The following is a 20,562-nucleotide window of genomic DNA, read 5'->3' as shown; positions in this document are numbered from 1 at the left end:
ATATCAAACAAGATGTATTTATAATCGTAAAAAATGACTTGTTTTAGAATGATATTTTAAAGCATATTTTTCTTTACATATATTCAGGAAATCCCAATAGCAGGATGTTTCGAATCTTGAAAAATTATATAAAATCTTTAGCACTTATTTGCTTCACTCTGAGAGCATTAGGTCTTGTTTGTACAGTTGCTGGTGGTACGTATCAGTGAGCAGGGAGCAACGCGCAGTGTTGACGAGGGCACCTCAGGGGGCACCCAGGTCAACAGAACCATTCAGCAACTTGCCCAGAAGTATTGTGGAGATTGCAAGAACTCTTTTGATGATTTATCTAAAGTCATTCAGGTAAGTAGTTTATCACTTTTATTGTGTAGCCCTCTTTAATCATGATAATTTTCAGAGTCCCCTTCATCATATTTTGAGGGCTTCGTGGTGCAGTGGTTAGCACACTCGGCTCACAACCGAGAGAGCCCGGGTTCGATTCCTGGGTGGAGTGGAAAAATTAGGGTGGATTTTCCGATACCCTACTCCCCTGTCCACCCAGCAGTGAATGGGTACCAGGTATTAATCGGGGGTTGTGTCCCGTCTCCTGGGATCTGTTCCCTTCTCCTATAATTCCTTCCCCTTCTTCTCTCTCCAGCACATGACCACAGATGTTGCGCTGACTAAACAAAACTTTCCAAACTAGTTTTTCATCATATTATTCAGAAAAGTTTAAAGTATACTAGGAACAGGAGAACATCACATTACTGAAAGAAAAGATTGACAGAGAAATTGCTCATACAGCCAGCCATTTCATACTAGTGCAGGGTCTTTTATACCTTTTATGCTGAAGTAGCTGTGGATTTCCAGACAACTACTTACACTAACCAGCCACTATACCCCTTTTACCTTTTAACAGCGACGAGGCAAATTTGTGGATTTACCAGACAACTACTTACCATGTAGCAGCGACAGCCACTTTACCATGTTAACCGGTAACAGCGACGGGCCAAATTTGTGGCTTTACCGTGTAGTAGCGACGGGCCAAATTTGTGGCTTTACCATGTAGCAGCGACGAGCCAAATTTGTGGCTTTACCATGTAGCAGCGATGGGCCAAATTTGTGCCATGATATAAACCCCCAAAATAGATGATACATAAACTGATCGCAAATGCTTTGATATATATTATGAAATGGTTTATGTGAGTGATGATTTTTTTCTCATTTTTCTCGCTTGGAGGGACCATTAAGAAACATGATCCCCGCTGCTGCCGGGTTAACTGGAGTAGTTAGTTACCTTTATCGCTGTTATAGATGTTTGTGCCGTAATCTTCGGTATGCCACGAGCAACATGAAATGACCAAAACAGAAGTAAACTCCAACAAAGAGCAACCCAAAGATAACAAACCTGGAAATGGTCTTCAGGTTTGATATCTTTGGGGTTGGTAAGCAGTAACTATGAACACAATGAAACGACATTCAACCACCCAGTGACACCAGGGATTCAGACTTTAACTGTATCATGGCTGGAAGCAACTGACTAGCTTCCACACTACCTTTCTCAGTGACCTTGTATATCCGCGGGACAAACATGGTGCTCGTATACCAAGTCACCGCTCCTAAATCAAGGCATTTATTGTTGGATTTTTTTGCTCGTAAATCAAAACGCTCGTAACCAAGGCACTTGTAAACCGAGGCTTGACTGTATAGCTTAACACTTGCAGCTCCATACTACACTTCCACTATCAAGGTAATGGTCATTCTAGTTGATTATGCTAACTACCATCTTGAAAATAGTTTAAGAAAATTAATATAGACACATGAATGCCAATAGGGAAACAGTTTAATCACTTCTGATATAATGTAATTCCCTGGATAGAGAAAACTAGCCTCCTTCATTTGTGAGAATATTATACTTTATTATACTTTACTATTATCCTTTATCTTCTATACGCCTCCGTGGTCTAGTGGTCAGCGTGCCTGGCTACTACTCCGTGGGCCCGGGTTCAAATCCCGGCCCGGGCAGTCGGCGTGCAGCTCACCCAGCTGTTCATCCTCCCTCTCGGGCTGGTCGATAAATGGGTACCTGGGGAAACCTGGGGAAGGTAAACTGTGGTAACCCGGATGTCACACTGGCCCTGTGTCCCGGGGTAATGGACTCCCTCCCACCACAGGCTCAAGGGCCAATGTTACGGAGATGAGCACCGAGGCCACGCGCTACTATAGCATATGCCCCCGACTTTACCTTTATAAAATGATAAAAAAAAAAAAGTTTCCATTTTTAATTTTCCCTTGCTCATTTGTTGACATATTTTATTAACCCTCTCGCGCACCATAAGTTTCAATAAGTTTTCTTTTCCGCTCTCATTTCAAACATCGGGTCTCGCCGGTTGAGGCATTTTTTTTTAGCGTGCTGAAAATTTTTGTTTCTCAGTTACTTTCTTCCCCCAAACCTGCATTTATCATTATACATAATATGTCAATGGCTTCCTTGTTTGTTGTAGTTTTTCATGAATCAATCAAGAAATAATAATAGTAATTCATAGGACCGTTTATGGACATGGAATAAAGTGAGCATAAATAATTTTTCTACTTAGGTCATGTTCCCACCTCCATAACTAAAAACTTAGTGTCAACTTTTCAAGGTAGATGTATTCATAATAGCAGAATTTTATCAGGATTCTTATTGTTCCTTCAAATCTCCAATCGGACAATTAGCACCATGAAATATTTGCGGAGAAGTAAAAATATTGAGTAGGGGAAGAGGGAGCGGGTCCAGCGGGGACAGAAGTACGACTCCTGTCCTGTCTTGTCCTGTCCTCCACGCTGTCCCATTCCGTGCCTTCATTTCCTTCTGAATCTAAGTCTTTTTCACTCATCACTTTTTCTTGCAAAGTGAGGAATGCTTTCTGTTTCACGCTCACCACTACTTTCACTGTCTGAGTACAAGAGTGGGTAATATTCCTCAGGTTTCAGGGGTCTCCGTGCCACTACGTATTTACGCCCTTACGTAATTCACAAAATATAATACACTACCGCCTGTAAAGAGAATAGAAAACAAATAACACCCAATCAAATCACTGTATTACACTATATAACACTATTATTACTGTTATGTGGTGGGCTGCATGGGCCCACAAAAAGTCTAAAGCCCACAGCAGCGAGACGTGCAGATTGACTGATTAGAGAGTGACCGGAAACTGTCTTTCGTTTTCTCAACCACACTCAGATCTGTGCATGCGGAGAATGTTGCCAATTAGTTCATTTTGGAGAGGGTGAGGAAACTTACCCTCAAACAAAAAATGACGCGATTGGAGTAAATATACCTATTTAAAAGTAATAACTACCAATGGCGTCACGGTGCACTTTGGCCCTAAAAATGTTTACATGCCGTCAGCGTCACGGTGCTCGAGAGGGTTGAGATACAGATTAATTTTATTCTCAATTTTAGTCCAGGATCATTTGACAAGATATTTTTATTCATTGAAATTCATATCATATATTATCCGTCTCTCCATCTGAAAATAGTTCATCTCATTCACATGTAAATTGTTCAGTATTTACCTTATCTTTTCTTGTCATTCAAACTAAGACCCGAATCCTCTAGTAATTCTTCAGGACGTGGCACAGTTAATAATCAATTCAATGACTCTCGGTACCATCGGATGAAATCATAAGTCAATGAATATTTGGTTTAAACTATTATTTCTAAAATACTTTGCATGTTATTTGACAAAGTGTTGGCTGTGCAGCTTATGTTTGGGCACTCAATCAAAGTATGTTCAATTGTGCTTTCCCTGTTTTTGAAAGTAAGCAACCCTGAGGTAAAAAGTAATCCTATCCCAAGACTGTTTAAGTATCTTTGGACATTCTCTAATAACAGACCACCCCTTTCTTCTTGTAGTTCTTATGGTCAAGATCAACATTAGTTATAAATTCTTTCTCTTAAATTACTGTCCTGACTTAATTTTGTTCATTCTATATTTTATTCCATTTTATGATTGTATGAAGTATCCAATTTTCATTTCCCAGAATTTCTTTCATGATATTTAAAAAAAAAAAGTGAAAATAACCAACAAATTATTGTTCTCTCCGTCAGCGAGTTCAGGCTTCTCGACGTGAGCTAGTGAACTTTGATCGGTCTCAGAAGGAAGGAGGAAAGAAAGCAGTGATTTCTCCCTTGAATCGTGCTGGCATTGCCCACAACACTGTAGAAGGTGCTGTAGCTGGGGGTCGGTGTTACGGGTGTGCTGCTGCTGCCACAGAACACTGCATCACTTTACTGAGAGCTTTGGCAACCAACCCAGCATTACGGGCAGCACTATGTCAGCATGGACTCATCCACAATCTTATGGAGTACAACCTCCGGCGAGGCACCGTACAGGTACTGTGAACATCATTTAATTGTATGATCAAGGAAAATGTTCCATGAATATTGTGTACACCCATCTTAACAGTAGTGATTGAGAACAGCATCAAACAGTTGTGGTTTAAATGCATCTCACTGGTAAAGAAAGTGCTATTGTGTGCAGATATTTCTTTCACTGACACAGATATTATTATGAAGCATTTTTTCAATGATTATACACAGTTCACATACACTATTGTTTATGCTATGCTATGCCCTAACTATGCTGTCATGTATGTCAATACAGTTGAAGATTCAAACAAGTTTGATAGGCCTATAGATTGGTAACAGGTGCTCATTCACAGGTCTTCAACAGCTGCAATTTTTCATGACTGCATTTTTTATATTTTATATATATATATATATATATATATATATATATATATATATATATATATATATATATATATATATATATATATATATATATATATATATATATATATATATATATATATATATATATATATATATATATATATATATATATATATATATATATATATATATATATATAAACGCACTAACTGTCTGGATCCATTCATACTCTTTTGTTCCCTTGCACATTCTTACGTAAAGAATGCCATTTTGATTCCCATACTTTGCAGAAATTGTCACTGGTGTTGATTTACAGGTTCGCAGTGAGGTCCGTCAGTTGCTGTGCCTCTTAACCAAGGACGACCTCACAGCCACACAGGAGCTCAATCAGCTCATCATGGAAAAAATAAGCATTGCTCTACACTCCCATGTGAGCTCTCCTGACCTTGCTGCAACTGTTAGACATGAAATGGGACTCCTTGCAGCCTCAGCTCAGAAGGAAGACTCCTGCTGGGAGTACAGACTGAGGTTAGTTTTAAAACATTTATTTTTATTTTTATTTTGTTATTTATTTATTTATTTATTTATTATTTTTTTTTTTACAGCAGAGGAGACAGTGCAAGGGCATAAAAAAAGAAAACAATAATGAAAAAAAAAAAAGCCTGCTACTTACTGCTCCTAAATAGAGTAGAGTGGCCAAAAAGAGAAATCAGTTTCGGGAGGAGAGGTGTCCTGATACCCTCCTCTTGAAAGAGTTCAAGTCGTAGGCAGGAGGAAATACAGATGAGGGAAGATTGTTCCAGAGTTTACCAGCGTGAGGGATGAAAGAGTGAAGATGCTGGTTAACTCTTGCATAAGGGGTTTGGACAGTATAGGGATGAGCTTGATCAGAAAGTCGTGTGAGGCGAGGCCGCGGGAGGGGGGGAGGCATGCAGTTAGCAAGTTCAGAAGAGCAGTCAGCGTGAAAATATCAATAGAAGATAGAAAGAGAGGCAACATGGCGGCAGAATTTAAGAGGTAGAAGACTATCAGTAAGAGGAGGAGAGCTGATGAGACGAAGAGCCTGTAGATGTTCATTATTGCATTTTCATTTTCTTTAGTATAGCATGGAAAAATGCTAAATTATTGTGTAGAGTTGAGTCCAAGTTAGAAATTAGAGGCAGAGTCTGATAATTTTGGCTAGAATCAGAGTTAGAGCCTTGATCAGGTTCAAGCCATAGACTCATACAATTTGTGAATATGTGCAATGAACAGCCTCTATTTATTTATTTATTTTTGCTGTTGTTGTAATTGGCCTTAAGAGGATAATCCGCCATTGATTAATATGAAGTTTTTCAAAGATCTACGAAATTGAGTTACATGTTCTGACTTCACAGATCTACGAAATTGAGTTACATGTTCTGTCTTCACAACTTGGTCTTAACCCGGTAGCAGCGACGGGCCAAATTTGTGACTTTACCCTGTAGCAGCGACGGGCCAAATTTGTGCCATGATATAAACCCCCCAAAATAGATGATACATAATTTGATCACAAATGCTTTGATATATATTATGAAATGGTTTGTGTGAGGGGTGATTTTTTCTCATTTTTCTTGCTTAGAGGGATCATTAAGAAACATGATCCCTGCTGCTACAGGGTTAAGACATCAAACTATGGATTTTTTCAGTTTAAATTACAGCATCAAAGGGATTTTAATGTCCATTGGCACCCACTGCGTCACCAGGTTATCTGTTACCAGCTTCAGTAGTTTCCTTCCCCAAGTATTGTCACCAACCTCCGTTTCATAATCTTAACATTTCACTTTGCAATTGAAGTCTCCTGTTAATATTATCTTTTTATTTATTTTTTTATTTTGTCTGTCAGTCCCCGTACTGTATCTTCCAGCATAGTGTTATATCTTACTTCATTCCAACTTCTGGTTTTAGGGAGACATAGGCTGTTATTATGTTATTCTTCTCTCCACCTTTTACCAGTACCTGCACGGCCATCACCTCCACACTGTCCTTTCCATATCTCACTTCAGTCACTCTCAAGTTTTGTCTCGTCATTATCATCACTCCTCCTCCCTTCCCTTCCTTCCTATCTTTCCTCCAAATGTTGTACTTGCTCTTTCCCTCCAGCACAAGTTCCAGTTCTTTTACAACCTTTGTTTCAACTATACATGTAATATCTGGGTCACTCTCCCTTGAATAATAAGTTAGTTCAATTTTCTTTGACGCAAGACCATCTATGTTTGTGTACGCAATCTTTAAACCTTTCTTCCCTTCTCCCTTTCTTTCCCCTCCTTCTATCAACACCTTACTCCCTCCTTTCGCTTCCTATCCACCACTTGTTCAGTTTTTTGTTCTTCATTCTCCAAAAAAAAAGTCTTCTCTTTTGATCTTTCATCATTTCTCTTTTTCACTTCATTTAGTATTTCGTTAACTTTCATTCATCCTCTTTCTCCTCACATATATTTGCTTCAGAGTTGTTTAGTTTCCATGACCTATTTAGTATAGTTTCTCTTGCTATTTGGGACCTTAGCTTTATCTCCAGTGGTCTGTTTTTTCCTTCCTCATATCTTCCCAGTCTAGTTATTTCATCTTCTTCCTCTATCTTTTCCTCCTCTTCAGTATAGTCCCGTCTCTATATCTACATTCATCCAGCCTTTCCTTCATTTGATGGACACTGCTCGCCTCCACCACCTCTTTCCGCAAGCTGTTCCATGTGTTAACACTTCTATGTGGAAAACTATACTTTTTCAAGTCACTCAAACAGGTTCCTTTATTAAGTTTCTTTCCATGTCCTCTCAGCCCCTGTGTTCTCACAGTAGAGAAGAGATCATCTCTATCCACCTCATCAAACTTATTTACCAACTTAAACAGCATGATCAGATCTCCTCTCTCCCTTCTTTGTTCCAGTGTCGTCAAGTCCATCTCCTTCAATCTGTCTTCATATTTCATATTTGAGAGTTCTGGGACCATTTTAGTTGCAATTCTCTGTATCCTTTCCAACTTTCTGATATCCTTCTTTTTGTGAAGCAAGAATGCAGGGGCTGAGAGGACATGGAAAGAAACTTAATAAAGGAACCTGTTTGAGTGCCTTGAAAAAGTATAGTTTTCCACATAGAAGTGTTAACACATGGAACAGCTTGCGGGAAGAGGTGGTGGAGGCGAGCAGTGTCCATCAAATGAAGGAAAGGCTGGATCAATGTAGATATGGAGACGGGACTATTAGAGCTTAGCTTGGGCCACCTAGACTACAAATAGGTAAATACAAAATAGGTACATTCACATACCTGGCATTTCACTCTTCTTTCTTCTTCTTTTTCTTCTCTACCTTATTAATCCCTGACGGGGTCGCCGCTCTTATATGTTGTCGCCAGTAACGTCTGTCTTGCGCGTCCTGTTCTTCTAGTCCCAGTTGCTCCATGTCTCTCTGGACTCCACTCTCCACCTCAGTCTCTTTCTTCCCCTCATCCTCCTCCCCTCCACTTGCTTCCTCCATGCCAGCTTTGCAGGGTTTGCCTCCTGCATTCTAGTTAGATGGCCATACCATCTCAAGCGTGCCTCTCTTGCCTTCTCCGAGATTGACACAACTCCTGCTTCCGCTCTGATGTCCTCATTTCTTCTTCTTTCTCTCAAAGATATTCCCATCAGCCATTGCAGCATTCTCATCTCTGTCCTCTCCAGTTGTTTCTCCTCCTTCTTCAGTGCCCATGCATTTCACTCTCCTACTCCACATATAGATAACATCAAGTGAACTTGGAATAGACAGCCAGCTGAACAAACACACTGTGAACTGGGAGAGTCACAAGTGTCTGCATGGGTGTGGTGTGTTATTTGGTGCACTGCTTTGGTCTTTTTCAGTATTTTTCAGTTTTCCTGTTGATTTTTCTTGATGTTACACCAAATATCCAAAATAGACCCTCGTCTGAAAATTCAGAACCATCAGGATTTCCAAAGTGTTGGATGCTGGATTGTTGGACTTTTATTGTATGTAATGCATTAACCCTTTCCTTGCGCGCGGGACGGGACGTGACTATCCCCTCAGTCGCAATCAGGCAGCCTAATGGGGGGTCTCTTTTAACCTCTGTATCTCGAAAACTATTCATCACAACTAAAAACCAAAAACACCATTGGAAAGAGGAGGTCCAGATCTATAGGAGTCGGTTATGTATGCCTCTCTTGCGAACGTACATGCATGTTCAGGGAGTGTTGAATGTTAACACTTACGTCGGTGTGTGCAGGATGATCAGCCATATTGAGAGAACTGCGGACATCTCTCCTTCAGATTCTGGCAAGGTAGTATTGCCAACTGCAATATTTACAACTATTTGGTCAAAGAATCAGTCTGGTGATAGGTGAAGCTATGCAAAAATGCCGCTATATTGGGCAAGAACATCCACCAGTTACTCGTCCGTAGATTTGCCGCGCTGGGCTGATATAATTTTCCACCAAATTTAGTGAAGAACCCACTCAATTGGCAATCCTGTGTTGTGAGAATTAGTGTTAGAACACTCTCATACGCGGGAGATTTGAGTGCGGGTGGAGCTCGCAGCGAGCGTTTAGCACCACCAGCAAATACGCTTAACGCTCGCTGCGAGCCTTTGGCAATGAAAGGGTTAAGAAACACTGGCTTAACCCTTTGACTGCAGATTTCCTACAAGAAGACATCACCAAACTACAGGAATGGAACAAAAAGTGGCTGCTACAATTCAATGAAGAAAAATGTAAAGTCCTGCACCTTGAGAGGGGATATCCAGCACACCAATACCACATGGGAAACACTCCACTATCCACCACAGAGGCAGAGAAAGACCTGGGAGTATATGTTACCAGGCTACTAGTAAAAGCCAAATCCGTGCCAATCGCAGCGGACGGGTTAACAAGTGTTTTTGATAGTAAACTTGACGGATAAACATTTTACTGATGGAAAAGTGTCGGACTGGCCCATCGCTGGTATGGTCTTAACAGCCTTTTATGGAAATATGGAAATACAGAAGCAGAAATAAGGATTTCAATAATTAAGTGAATACGAGCTGTAAGGCAATCCAAGAGAAGTATGAAAGGCAGCATATAAGCATGGAAGTAATCAAATTAATTAAGAGATAAAAGAATTATGCTAACCCTGACCATTTTCTTTGAAACTTGAACATTAGATAAGGCAGGAGCAGCAAGATTGTGTGCAGTAGAGGCAAGCTATTTGTGAAGAGAACAGCTTTCCCAAGGCATTAGTGATGTCAAAACAATACAGTTGTCCCTCAAATAGTATGGTTTCCAATAGTTCGGTTGTGGTTTTCTGTGGATTTTCTAAGAAGATTTTTAAGGATTTTTAAATATCCCAATGAGCAAGAAATTTACAAATCCTAAAAGATCTATGACAATCTGTATAAAACCGAAACCGAACTATTGGAAACCGTACTATTTGAGGGACGAATGTATATGATATAAAACGTGATAAAAATTGATTTAAGATAAAATATTTAGTTGTGTAAATCACTGTCAAAGGATTTATGCATACATTTGTGTTTTTGTTATGTGCAGTCCTTTATTCTTATGTGAGACTCAAAGCAGTCACGGAATAGAGTTAAAATGGTTCTTCATTTTGTAAAAGAAAATGAAGTGCATGAAGATGTCCAATTTCTGTATCCTCCTGTAGTACACTTTAGCTTTTAATTCCCTTTTGTGTACTGCCAAGTAATGATTATTCAGTTTTCATCCATATTTTGCGGGGGCTTCGTGGTGCAGTGGTTAGCACACTCGGCTCACAACTGAGAGAGCCCGAGTTCAATTCACGGGCGGAGTGGAAAAATTTTGGCGGCTTTTCCGATACCCTACACCCCTGTCCACCCAGCAGTGAATGGGTACCAGGTATTAATCGGGGGTTGTGTCCCGTCTCCTGGGATCTGTTCCCTTCTCCTATAATTCCTTCCCCTTCTGTCTCTCTCCGGCATATGACCTCAGATGTTGCGCCGATTAAATGAAACTTTCCAACTTTTCCATATTTTGCTTTCAGGTGTGTGGTTCAGTTGTTCTTGATGTCTGGTGGGTCCACTGCTTCCCCAACTGTGATGGAGCACATTACCCTTCCCTGCCTACGCATCCTCCAGGGGGTTATGAGGCCTCCAACTCCCCCTCCACCTCGTAAAAGCAGAGACAAGACTCCGACCACCACAACTGCTTCTACTACAGGGACTTCAGGGGCCATCACAATTTCAGTGGCAGACTTCATGGCCTCATACTTAGGAGGTTCAAAGGTACTGTCCAAAGATTATGCTCTTGTCCTTTGAAATAGATACTTAACCTGGTAGCAGCGACGGGCCAAATTTGTGCCATGATATAAACCCCCAAAAATAGATGATACATAATCTGATCACAAATGCTTTGATATATATTATGCAATGGTTTGTGTGAGGGGTGATTTTTTTAATTTTTCTCGCTTGGAGGGACCATTAAGAAACATGATCCCTGCTGCTACCAGGATAAATACAATATTTTTGTAAATGATTTCATATAGAAGTTTTGCAACTTAAATAAAAGTCATGTTTCTTATTAGACTTCTTTGAACAGTCATTCAGAATTGTCACAAAATGTTTTCATTCATTTTTCTTTTCCTCTTGTAGGATTAGGCTTAGCAATCATGTGGTGAGTGCCAATACAATTGTCACATTCAAAAATAGATTAGATAAATTCATGGACAGCGATATTAGGTGGAGTTAGATTCACTGGAGCTTAGGTTCAAGGGAGCTGCCTCATACATGCCTACCGGCCTTTTGAAGACTTCTATGTTCTTATGTTCTTATGATTAGTGTAATGGTGATTATTCTCTTTTCCTCCAGGTTGGAGTGGATGTCAGCAAGTGGTTATCTGGCCACCCGGATCATTCCTTTGAATACTGGAAGAAGCGCCTTGTAAGGAAAGCATCAGAAGCGTCTGTCTCAAAGATGAAGCGGGTAAGTCCAGCTGTATTTTTTAATTAACTGGACATCTTGAGACATAGGGGGCTTCGTTGTGCAGTGGTTAGCACACTCGGCTCACAACCAAGAGAGCCCGGGTTTGATCCCGGGTGGAGTGGAAAAATTTGGGCTGCTTTTCCGATACCCTACGCCCCTGTCCACCCAGCAGTGAATGGGTACCAGGTATTAATCGGGGGTTGTGTCCCGTCTCCTGGGGTCTGTTTCCCTTCTATAATTCCTTTCCCTTCTGTCTCTCTCTGGCATATGACCACAGATGTTGCACCGACTAAACAGAACTCTTCAACTTTCCATCTTGAGACATTTTCACATGCATTGTTATAAAAAAAAGTTGGTCTACGTATGGTTCCGATTGTACATTTTTTTATTTTGATTTGCCTCTTCAGATATTAATTTTGTTTTAGTAACTGCTAATCCACTGTCTAAAATGCCAGTTTCACTAAACCTAAACTGCTAAAAAATTTGTGAAAGGTAGTAATGCTGCAGCTTATACCCCTCAAAACCAATGTAGAGAGCTGAAAGTTTACTATATTGTAGCACAGATGTAGCTTCAAAGTGTATAAAATGGCACAACCAGGTGATCAAGTTGTACTCAAATAATTAAAGGAACAAATGAATGAGGTTGGTATTCCTCATATCCCTTGACTTACAGAGTAGTCCTCTTGGCGACACCATGTATTTTTGGGACTCCTGGGGTCATATTATAAGACATTTTGCCACCCAAGAACACATATTTGACAAGGCTTTTGTAGGAGTTCTGGGCATTTCCAGGAGTAGTTCAATGACCCTGGTGGTAATTTGACCCTTCTTCTGTACCATGAACCTAAAATGAAATGCTCATTAGAACCCGATTGATCCCCTTTTTGACTTTTAGAAATTGCTGATGTGAGAAGGGAAAGTGTTTTGTAATACCAGCCCTGGTCTTTTGAGGTATAATCTTGGTAAATCATTCAAACTTCCTGTGAATGTAGCCTGTAGTATTCCCATTTGAAACTGGCTGGTGGGGTGCAGGCCTATACGGGTCAGCCCCGGCCCACATCTCTGCCACACACTCACAAGACCTCTCGCTTCCTCTCATGTGTCAGCTATTTACTACCTTTAAATGAATTTGATTAAATCATTGGATGATCTATTAAGGTCATATGGTTTTAAGATTGTTTCGTTTTTAGGATAATAACAAAGAATTAGTATAAATATCATGACACTTGACACCATTGGAATACAATGTTGTCAAGTCTCATGGTATTTATACAAAATCTTTGTTATCATCTTTAAAAATGAAACAACCTTAAGAAAGTGATGGGGGAGAAGGAGCACTTCCATATGCAGTTATGTAGACAGGAGTGAGTTGGGACTCCTCTGCTATGACAAGAGAGAGCTCTAAGTAGCAGGATCTGAATTGAGTAATTAGTAGTGTGGGACAATGTTTATATTAGGTTTGTATGTTTTGCTCTTTATCTCTCAACAATGTTGTTATTCTTAAATCTGCTAAATACTTGTTTCAGGATGAAGTTCATGAAAGGTACTTAGTGGAAAAGTTTGGAACCCGTTGGCTTGCTCGCACTGTTCGACACCTGTATGATCTCAAGATGCAGGACACCTCATGGCTGAAACATGTTCTGTTCAACCCTTCTTCAAGAATGGCAAGACAAGTCACTGCCCAGATGGTGGAATCTCTCTGTACCTCTGTTCAGCGCAGGAAAGAGGTAATATTTTCACAATTTATATCCCCTACAGATTAAAGTATTGGAATTTATGAAGGTCATGTGGGCACTAATGATACCCTCTTCATTGTTGTCAATACCATTATTCAATTCTTATTTTATTTCCTATTCTTATATGGCTCTAGGATGTAGCAATGTTAGTAACAGAAGACACCAGTTCTTAATGGTGAACTTAATACTGCTCCAACAGACATTCTGGGGGCTTCGTGGTGCAGTGGTTAGCACACTCGGCTCACAACTGAGAGAGCCCGGGTTCAATTCCCAGGCGGAGTGGAAAAATTTAGGCGGCTATTCCGATACCATACGCCCCTGTCCACCCACCAGTGAATGGGTACCAGGTATTAATCGGGGGTTGTGTCCCATCTTCTGGGATTTGTTCCCTTCTCCTATAATTCCTTCCCCTTCTGTCTCTCCGGCATATGACCACAGATGTTGCGCCGACTAAATGAAACTTTCCTAACTTTTTCCAACAGACATTCAGGTGCTAGAAACCCCACCATGCAGGCCATTTACCATGTGCTATAATGTTTTATTATCCATCACTCTTAGAATGAAATGCATAGGAACTAAATAATGAGATCCTTCATAAAATTGGAATCTTTTCATCCAAATTTATCTTCTGTTGGCTTTACACGTTTTAATCTTGGGTTCCATCCTTACCCATGCATTCAGTCCTCATATCATGTTCTCACCCAAGCCAATCACGTCATTGTCACATGTTATTGATATTGATACTGGCCGTTGTTTGTTGCCTTATAAAGCCTGCTCTTTTCTGTATTTTTACGTTGCCCGTCTTATGTTAGGTAATACTTGATGTAATTCATGCACTCCTTTTACATTATGAAGTTCTCATCAGGCTCTGTGGCGTGTGTGTAGACTCCACACGTGATTTGTTTTAGGAGACAAGAAGAACCAAGCTGAAGGTGGCAGACACATGCGTTGCCACTTTATCATATATTATTCCAATAGGTTTCCACTAATCACCTCTGTTTATCTCTCTGCATTAATTCCTTCCATGAAATCAATGTAAAACTCAAGACAAAGACTTAGGGCCGCTTTCACCGTCTTTTTGTTTGTTGTGATCGTTATCAATGGCGTCGATCGCCGCAATATTATTTCCTTGTAAAACTGGCTGCGGGGTTAGCCTAGCCCCGCACCTTACCACACACTCTCAACACCTCTCGCTTCCTCTGCAGCCGCCACTACCCCATAGGCCAGTTTCACGTGGAAAACTATAGCGTCGACCGCCACTGTTGGTAACGATCAAAACAAACAAAGTGACTGTGAAAGCGGCCCTTAAGATGCATTCCTACACATCGATAAGAATATCCCTTCTTGTAACACTGGTGCCCTTTAATTATCAGCACTTCTGGGCCACCTCCCTACTCTCAGGGCATTACACTGGCAATTATGGATTACACAACCTCCTACAAACCTCAAATTTTGTTCTGCAATGCAACGCACTACGAATTTGACAGTGTAGCGATAAGACATTATACAGGACCCCACTGTAAATGGAGAGAAAAGATAGCTTACTGATAAAGGGAGGCCACAATGCAAGATGGCACCACTATAAACACTCGCCTGCACCAGAACGGGCTGGGCCGACCATCAGGCCCCACCGGGAAGAAGCCTTGGGCTGACCATCAGGATCCACCGGGAAGAAGCCTACCGGAGCAATAGGCCACAACTTATATAAAAAAAAAATAATAATAAAAATAAAAATAAATCACCCATGCTTTGATGACAGGCCATGAGTGCCTCAAGAAGGAACTCAAAATGTTTGGGAGGTAGTCTGGCCCAGACCACAAGTGCTTGCAGTTTCTTGGTTCATGCAAGGGTGTGCAGCCTCTTTCTTTTTGCCAAACTCCAATAACAATGATCAAAACATATTCTTTGGGATCATTCTTTTATGACTTAAGTTTTTATCAAAGTTTTTCCAAATTGTTAATCAGTTTTTGACATTTACCTACAAATATTTTTACATGGACTGGGTGACTATGGAAATTCTCTCTCTCTCTCTCTCTCTCTCTCTCTCTCTCTCTCTCTCTCTCTCTCTCTCTCTCTCTCTCTCTCTCTCTCTCTCTCTCTCTCTCTCTCTCTCTCTCTCTCTCTCTCTCTCTCTCTCTCTCTCTCTCTCTCTCTCTCTCTCCAACAGATGGAAAATGACAAAAACATCATCACCTTTCCAGTGATGCAAATAGGGCTTACCAAACCTGGTCCTTGGTTAACATGGTGGTTGTGAGCTAAAGGGGCTATTACACTGGGCAAATTTTCCATGGATCTTCAGTCAAACCACGATTTCCGCTGGTGTGGTTCTCATTTGTTTTGTGTTATCGCTGCTGATGAAGATGATGAGTAATACCGTCGTCCTTCAGTGAAATCTACCGTAGCTTTGGAAGATCGTGGACACGTCAGAAAACCACGGAAATATGAGAACCACGCCAGTGGAAATCGTGGTTTGACTGAAGATCCACGGAAGATTAGCCCAGTGTAATAGCCCCTTGACTGTATTATATGTGTTATTTTTATTTCAGAACTCCCACCCCTAAATACACTAAAATCTGTTAGGCTAAAATATGCCACTTTAACTTTCACAGATCTTGGATATGCTGACGACCTTCCTGCCAGAAATTGGGAGAGCTGGAGAGAGTGCCGGGGAGTTTGTTTCCCTCTACCAGAGCTTGGTGGGAGGAGCACACTGGAAGATCTACCTAGCCCTGCAGGGGGTTCTTCCCACCATTGCCAGTCTCATCACCTCAGAAATTCAGTCCCTCACCACCTTGGAAGAAATCACACTGACCACAGACCTCAGTCAGGGTTAGTTTGGTTCATAAATTGCAGTATTTCCCCCCCCCTTTTTTTTAACAACAGAGACAACTCAAGGGCACAAAAAAATAAACAATAATAAAAAAAGCCCGCTACTCGCTGCTCCCTAAAAGAATCCAAAGAGGTGGCTGAAAGAGAGATCAATTTCAGGAGGAGAGGTGTCCTGATACCCTCCTCTTGAAAGAGTTCAAGTCGTAGGCAGGAGGAAATACAGATGAGGGGAGATTGTTCCAGAGTTACCAGCGTGAGGGATGAAAGAGTGAAGATGCTGGTTAACTCTTGCGTAAGGGGTTTGGACAGTGTAGGGATGAGCACCCATCAGTGATAAAGCATTCACCATTTTCTTTTTCAGCTCACCAGGTGTTTAAACATATACTATTGCAAATTATTTACCATGTTCCATTCACTTGAGCTGAAATTCTAGCAGTGGCTCAGATCCAAGTCAATTTAGTAAGCTGCTGATTGTTTTTTGTCAGTCAGGGTATCTCAGGTCTGAACACCCTTACATAGCTCAAAAACATGTTTATATATTTTTTTATTTAGCTCACTTGTTACTTGAAATAGGTAAATTTTGTTTATATCATTGGGTTAAGCAGTCATTTTACAACTGTAACATAAAAAATAAACTAGCATTTGGCAGCTGATTAGTGCCAGATGTATTTACCTCTTTGTAGTCTACAGGGCCCGAGCTAAGCTCTAAGGCCGCTTTCACACCAAGGTGGCTCGTCGCACGTGGCATGCCACGTAGCACGCCACTTGAAAACGAACATCAGGAAATGTATGAAACCTTTCTCACTGAGATGGCGTGACTCGTCGCATGTGCCACGTGCGACTTGCATGCCACTCCGAGATTGAACATGTCCGTTTATTTTTTAGTGTGCGACTTGCCACCCCAGACTGTGATGCCAAATTTTAATGGAACTTTCACATCCAAAATTACCTCTTAATCCTCTTCTATTTCCTTTTAAGAAGTTCAGAAGGGGATTAAGAGGAAATGGAAGAGGATTAAGAGCCCCAGAAGAGGACCAATCCTCTTCCATTTCCTCTTAACCCTTCCACACTGCGACGCCGATGTCTGTGTCATGCATTGAAAGGGTTAAATGACCTTTCTCTCTCTTTGTATTTTCTCCTGCCATAACTAATATAGGAAGGCCCTTTTGATTTTCCACCTCATTTCCACAGAAAACAAATATATTTATAATCTTTTATTCAAGGTTACTGTGTATGTATGGGAAAGCTTGTATATTTTCAAGTCATAAATTGTATATCAAACAGTTAGTATATTTGAATATATTGAAGTGATTAAAACTTAAAGAATGATGAAACTAGTATGTAAAAATAAACACCATTTTTTTACAATAATGTTTTCTTTTCAGGTTATGCTTTGAAAGTGTTGACTGAACTATTATCACAGTTTATTGATGTTGAGGCAATCAAAAGAGTATACAAGGGCCGCCTTGTGGGCACAGTGCTTAGCGGCTACCTCTCCCTCCGAAAGTTGGTGGTTCAGCGCACTAAACTGATTGATGACACTCAAGATAAGTTCCTTGAGCTTTTGGAAGACATGACATCAGGCAAGTTCTAGTACATATATTATTACCTTTTATAAACAACAGAGATGTTATCAGCTGATACATACATTTATTTCATAAAGTAAACAAAACCCAGTAAATGCTAAGCAGCTGGTAACTTCATACATGATTTATTAATTGAATGGTTTTGTTTTAACAAAATTGAAAAGTACATTTTCTTTTTTACAATTTTAGGCAAAGGTCTGATTTTATCATGAATAATTGAGGTACCCAGTTCTATACTGGGCTAAGCGCCAAGATAACTGAAATGTTTACATGCACCACTACTATTCCACACTGTTTCCACACTTATCTGTTTATTTGTTGGAAGTAAGAAGAGTCCAAGAAACTGCCTGCAATAGGGTAAAAAACCTGGTTAAATTAACTTTTCGTTAGCCATCACTTGACAACAGACATGAGGGTGTGGAATTAGTGTTGGTTTTAGAGAAGAAGTGTTGGGGGAAATGAAGACTTGGAAAGTTGAAAATGAAAAAGCTAATGTAGTTCTCAAAGAAGTAATTGAACAACAACTGAAGGAAGAGAAGGAAAATGTTGAAAAAGAGGTGGTTAAGGATATAAAGAAAAACAAAGAATTGGTAAGAGATGTGGCAGATAAGAAGAGTGTGATAATATTTGGCATGAAGGAAAAGAATATAATGTATAAACCAAGAAGGGAAAAGATACAATCAGTAAAAAAGACTAAGAAAGAAAGAACTGAATGACGAACTGCAAATGGGAAGTGGGAAAAATGGAAGAGGAAGGCTGAGTTATGAGGGCTGATGGGATTCTGGTGGGATCCAGCGGGTCATGGGTCAGGCAGAGGCAAAGTGCTTGCTGTCTTTCTTCTCTTGGCTGGCTCATCCCCCTAAGACTCCTTCTTCTGATTCTTCCTGATGGTCCTCTCTGAGTCTAGTCAGGACAGCAATGGCAGGTGCATAAGCCACTAGTTTTAAAGCCACTCAGCCCAGGTGGTAGCTGGGCAGGTAGTAGCGTGGTGGTCTGCGTAGTGAATGTGGGCCCAGCACGCTACCACTCAGCCACCGCTTCCATGCAATCTTATCATAGCTTCGTTATGTTGTCAGAATATTATATGTCTTACCTGAAACAGATTATTTACAACTTTAATATCTTTCAACACAGGAACTGAGGCAGAAACCAAGGAGTTTATGGCAGTGTGTGTAGAAACACTGAAACAGTATCCTCAGGATGATCTGCGAACTCCTGTCTTTATTTATGAGCGGCTGTGTTCCATCATCTATCCCGAAGAGAATGATGTAGGAGAGTTCTTCCTCACTCTAGAGAAAGACCCTCAGCAGGAAGATTTTCTGCAGGTAATATTAACTTTTTCTTATAGTTTTTCAGGTCATTGTAAGTGATTATATTTTCATTAGTTAACCCGGTAGCAGCAACGGGCCAGATTTGCGGCTTTACCATGTAGCAGCGACAGGCCAAATTTGTGCCATGATATAAACCCCCCAAAATAGATGATACATAATCTAATCACAAATGCTTTGATATATATTATGAAATGGTTTGTGTGAGGGGTGATTTTTTCTCATTTTTCTCGCTTGAAGGGACCATTTAGAAACATGATCCCCGCTGCTACCAGGTTAATTATTGGCTTGAATAACATTGATTTTTAGAAAGTTTTTAAAGTATCAGTGAGAGCAAAAGTTATTTCCAGGGTCGTATGGTTGGCAACCCATACAGCAGCATGGACTCTGGCCTGGGTCCCCTCATGAGGGATGTCAAGAACAAGATCTGCCAAGACTGTGAGTTGGTGGCCCTCCTTGAAGATGACAGTGGCATGGAACTCCTAGTTTGCAACAAGATTATTTCCCTTGACCTTCCTGTAAAAGAGGTAATATATTTTATCATGTTTTATTTATTTATTTATTTATTTTATTTTTTTTACAGTAGAGGAGACAGGGCAAGGGTGTAAAAAAAAAAAAAAAAAAAAAAATAATGAAAAAAAAAGCCTGCTGCTTACTGCTCCTTTATGCTCCTAAATAAAATAAAACTGCTCCTTATGGATATGCTTTGGTAAATGTTTTTATTTTGGTATAAGATAGATTCTCATAAGAGATTTTAAAACAATATTTTGTTTATTTGCTAAAAATCAAAATGGTTTCTGCAATCATAACTAGTCCAGTGAATACTACTACTACTACTACTACCAAAAACTGTTAGATAATTGTTTAACCCTTTCTTTGCGCGTGGTGCGAGACGTGACTATCCCCTCAGGCGCAGTCAGGCAGCCCTTTTAGCCTCTGTATCTCAAAAACTGTTCATCACAACTAAAAACCAAAAACACCACTGGAAAGAGGAGGTCCAGATCTATAGGAGTCGGTTATGTATGCCTCTCTTGTGAACGTACATGCACGTTCAGGGAGTGTTGAATGTGAACACTTACCTCAGTGCATGCGTGATGACCAGTCATTTAGAGGGAACTGCGGACATCTCTCCTTCAGATTCTGGCAAGGTTGTATTTCCAACTGCAATATTTACAACTATTTTGTCAAAGAATCAGTCAGGTGATAGGTGAAGCTATGCAAAAATGCTGCTATATTGGACAAGAACATCCACCAGTTACTCATTCATAGATTTGCTGCGCTGGGCTGATATGATTTTCCACCAAATTTAGTGAAGAACCCACTCAATTGGCAATCCTGTGTTGTGAGAATTAGTGTTGGAACACACTCATACGCGGGAGATTTAAGTGCGGGTGGAGCTTGCAGCGAGCGTTTAGCACCACCAGCAAATACGCCTAACGCTCG

At 40.4% G+C, this 20,562-nt stretch overlaps 1 protein-coding gene across 1 annotated transcript in view; it reads left to right on the top strand.

The window, feature by feature from the left end:
* Nucleotides 1-20,562, top strand: part of LOC126990040 (E3 ubiquitin-protein ligase UBR4-like) — a 120,442-nt gene that overhangs the window by 71,484 nt on the left and 28,396 nt on the right. The window contains exons 40-49 of the mRNA XM_050848608.1: nucleotides 172-342; nucleotides 4,079-4,363; nucleotides 5,022-5,233; nucleotides 10,704-10,944; nucleotides 11,527-11,640; nucleotides 13,167-13,367; nucleotides 15,986-16,205; nucleotides 17,591-17,788; nucleotides 18,926-19,116; nucleotides 19,470-19,646. Coding sequence (XP_050704565.1) covers nucleotides 172-342; nucleotides 4,079-4,363; nucleotides 5,022-5,233; nucleotides 10,704-10,944; nucleotides 11,527-11,640; nucleotides 13,167-13,367; nucleotides 15,986-16,205; nucleotides 17,591-17,788; nucleotides 18,926-19,116; nucleotides 19,470-19,646 — 2,010 coding nt within the window. The remainder of the gene's footprint in view (nucleotides 1-171; nucleotides 343-4,078; nucleotides 4,364-5,021; nucleotides 5,234-10,703; nucleotides 10,945-11,526; nucleotides 11,641-13,166; nucleotides 13,368-15,985; nucleotides 16,206-17,590; nucleotides 17,789-18,925; nucleotides 19,117-19,469; nucleotides 19,647-20,562) is intronic.

Source organism: Eriocheir sinensis, chromosome 6 (genome assembly GCF_024679095.1).
Source record: "Eriocheir sinensis breed Jianghai 21 chromosome 6, ASM2467909v1, whole genome shotgun sequence".
In the NCBI taxonomy this organism is placed as follows: Eukaryota; Metazoa; Arthropoda; class Malacostraca; order Decapoda; family Varunidae; genus Eriocheir; species Eriocheir sinensis.
This window is presented reverse-complemented; position numbering and strand designations above follow the sequence as displayed.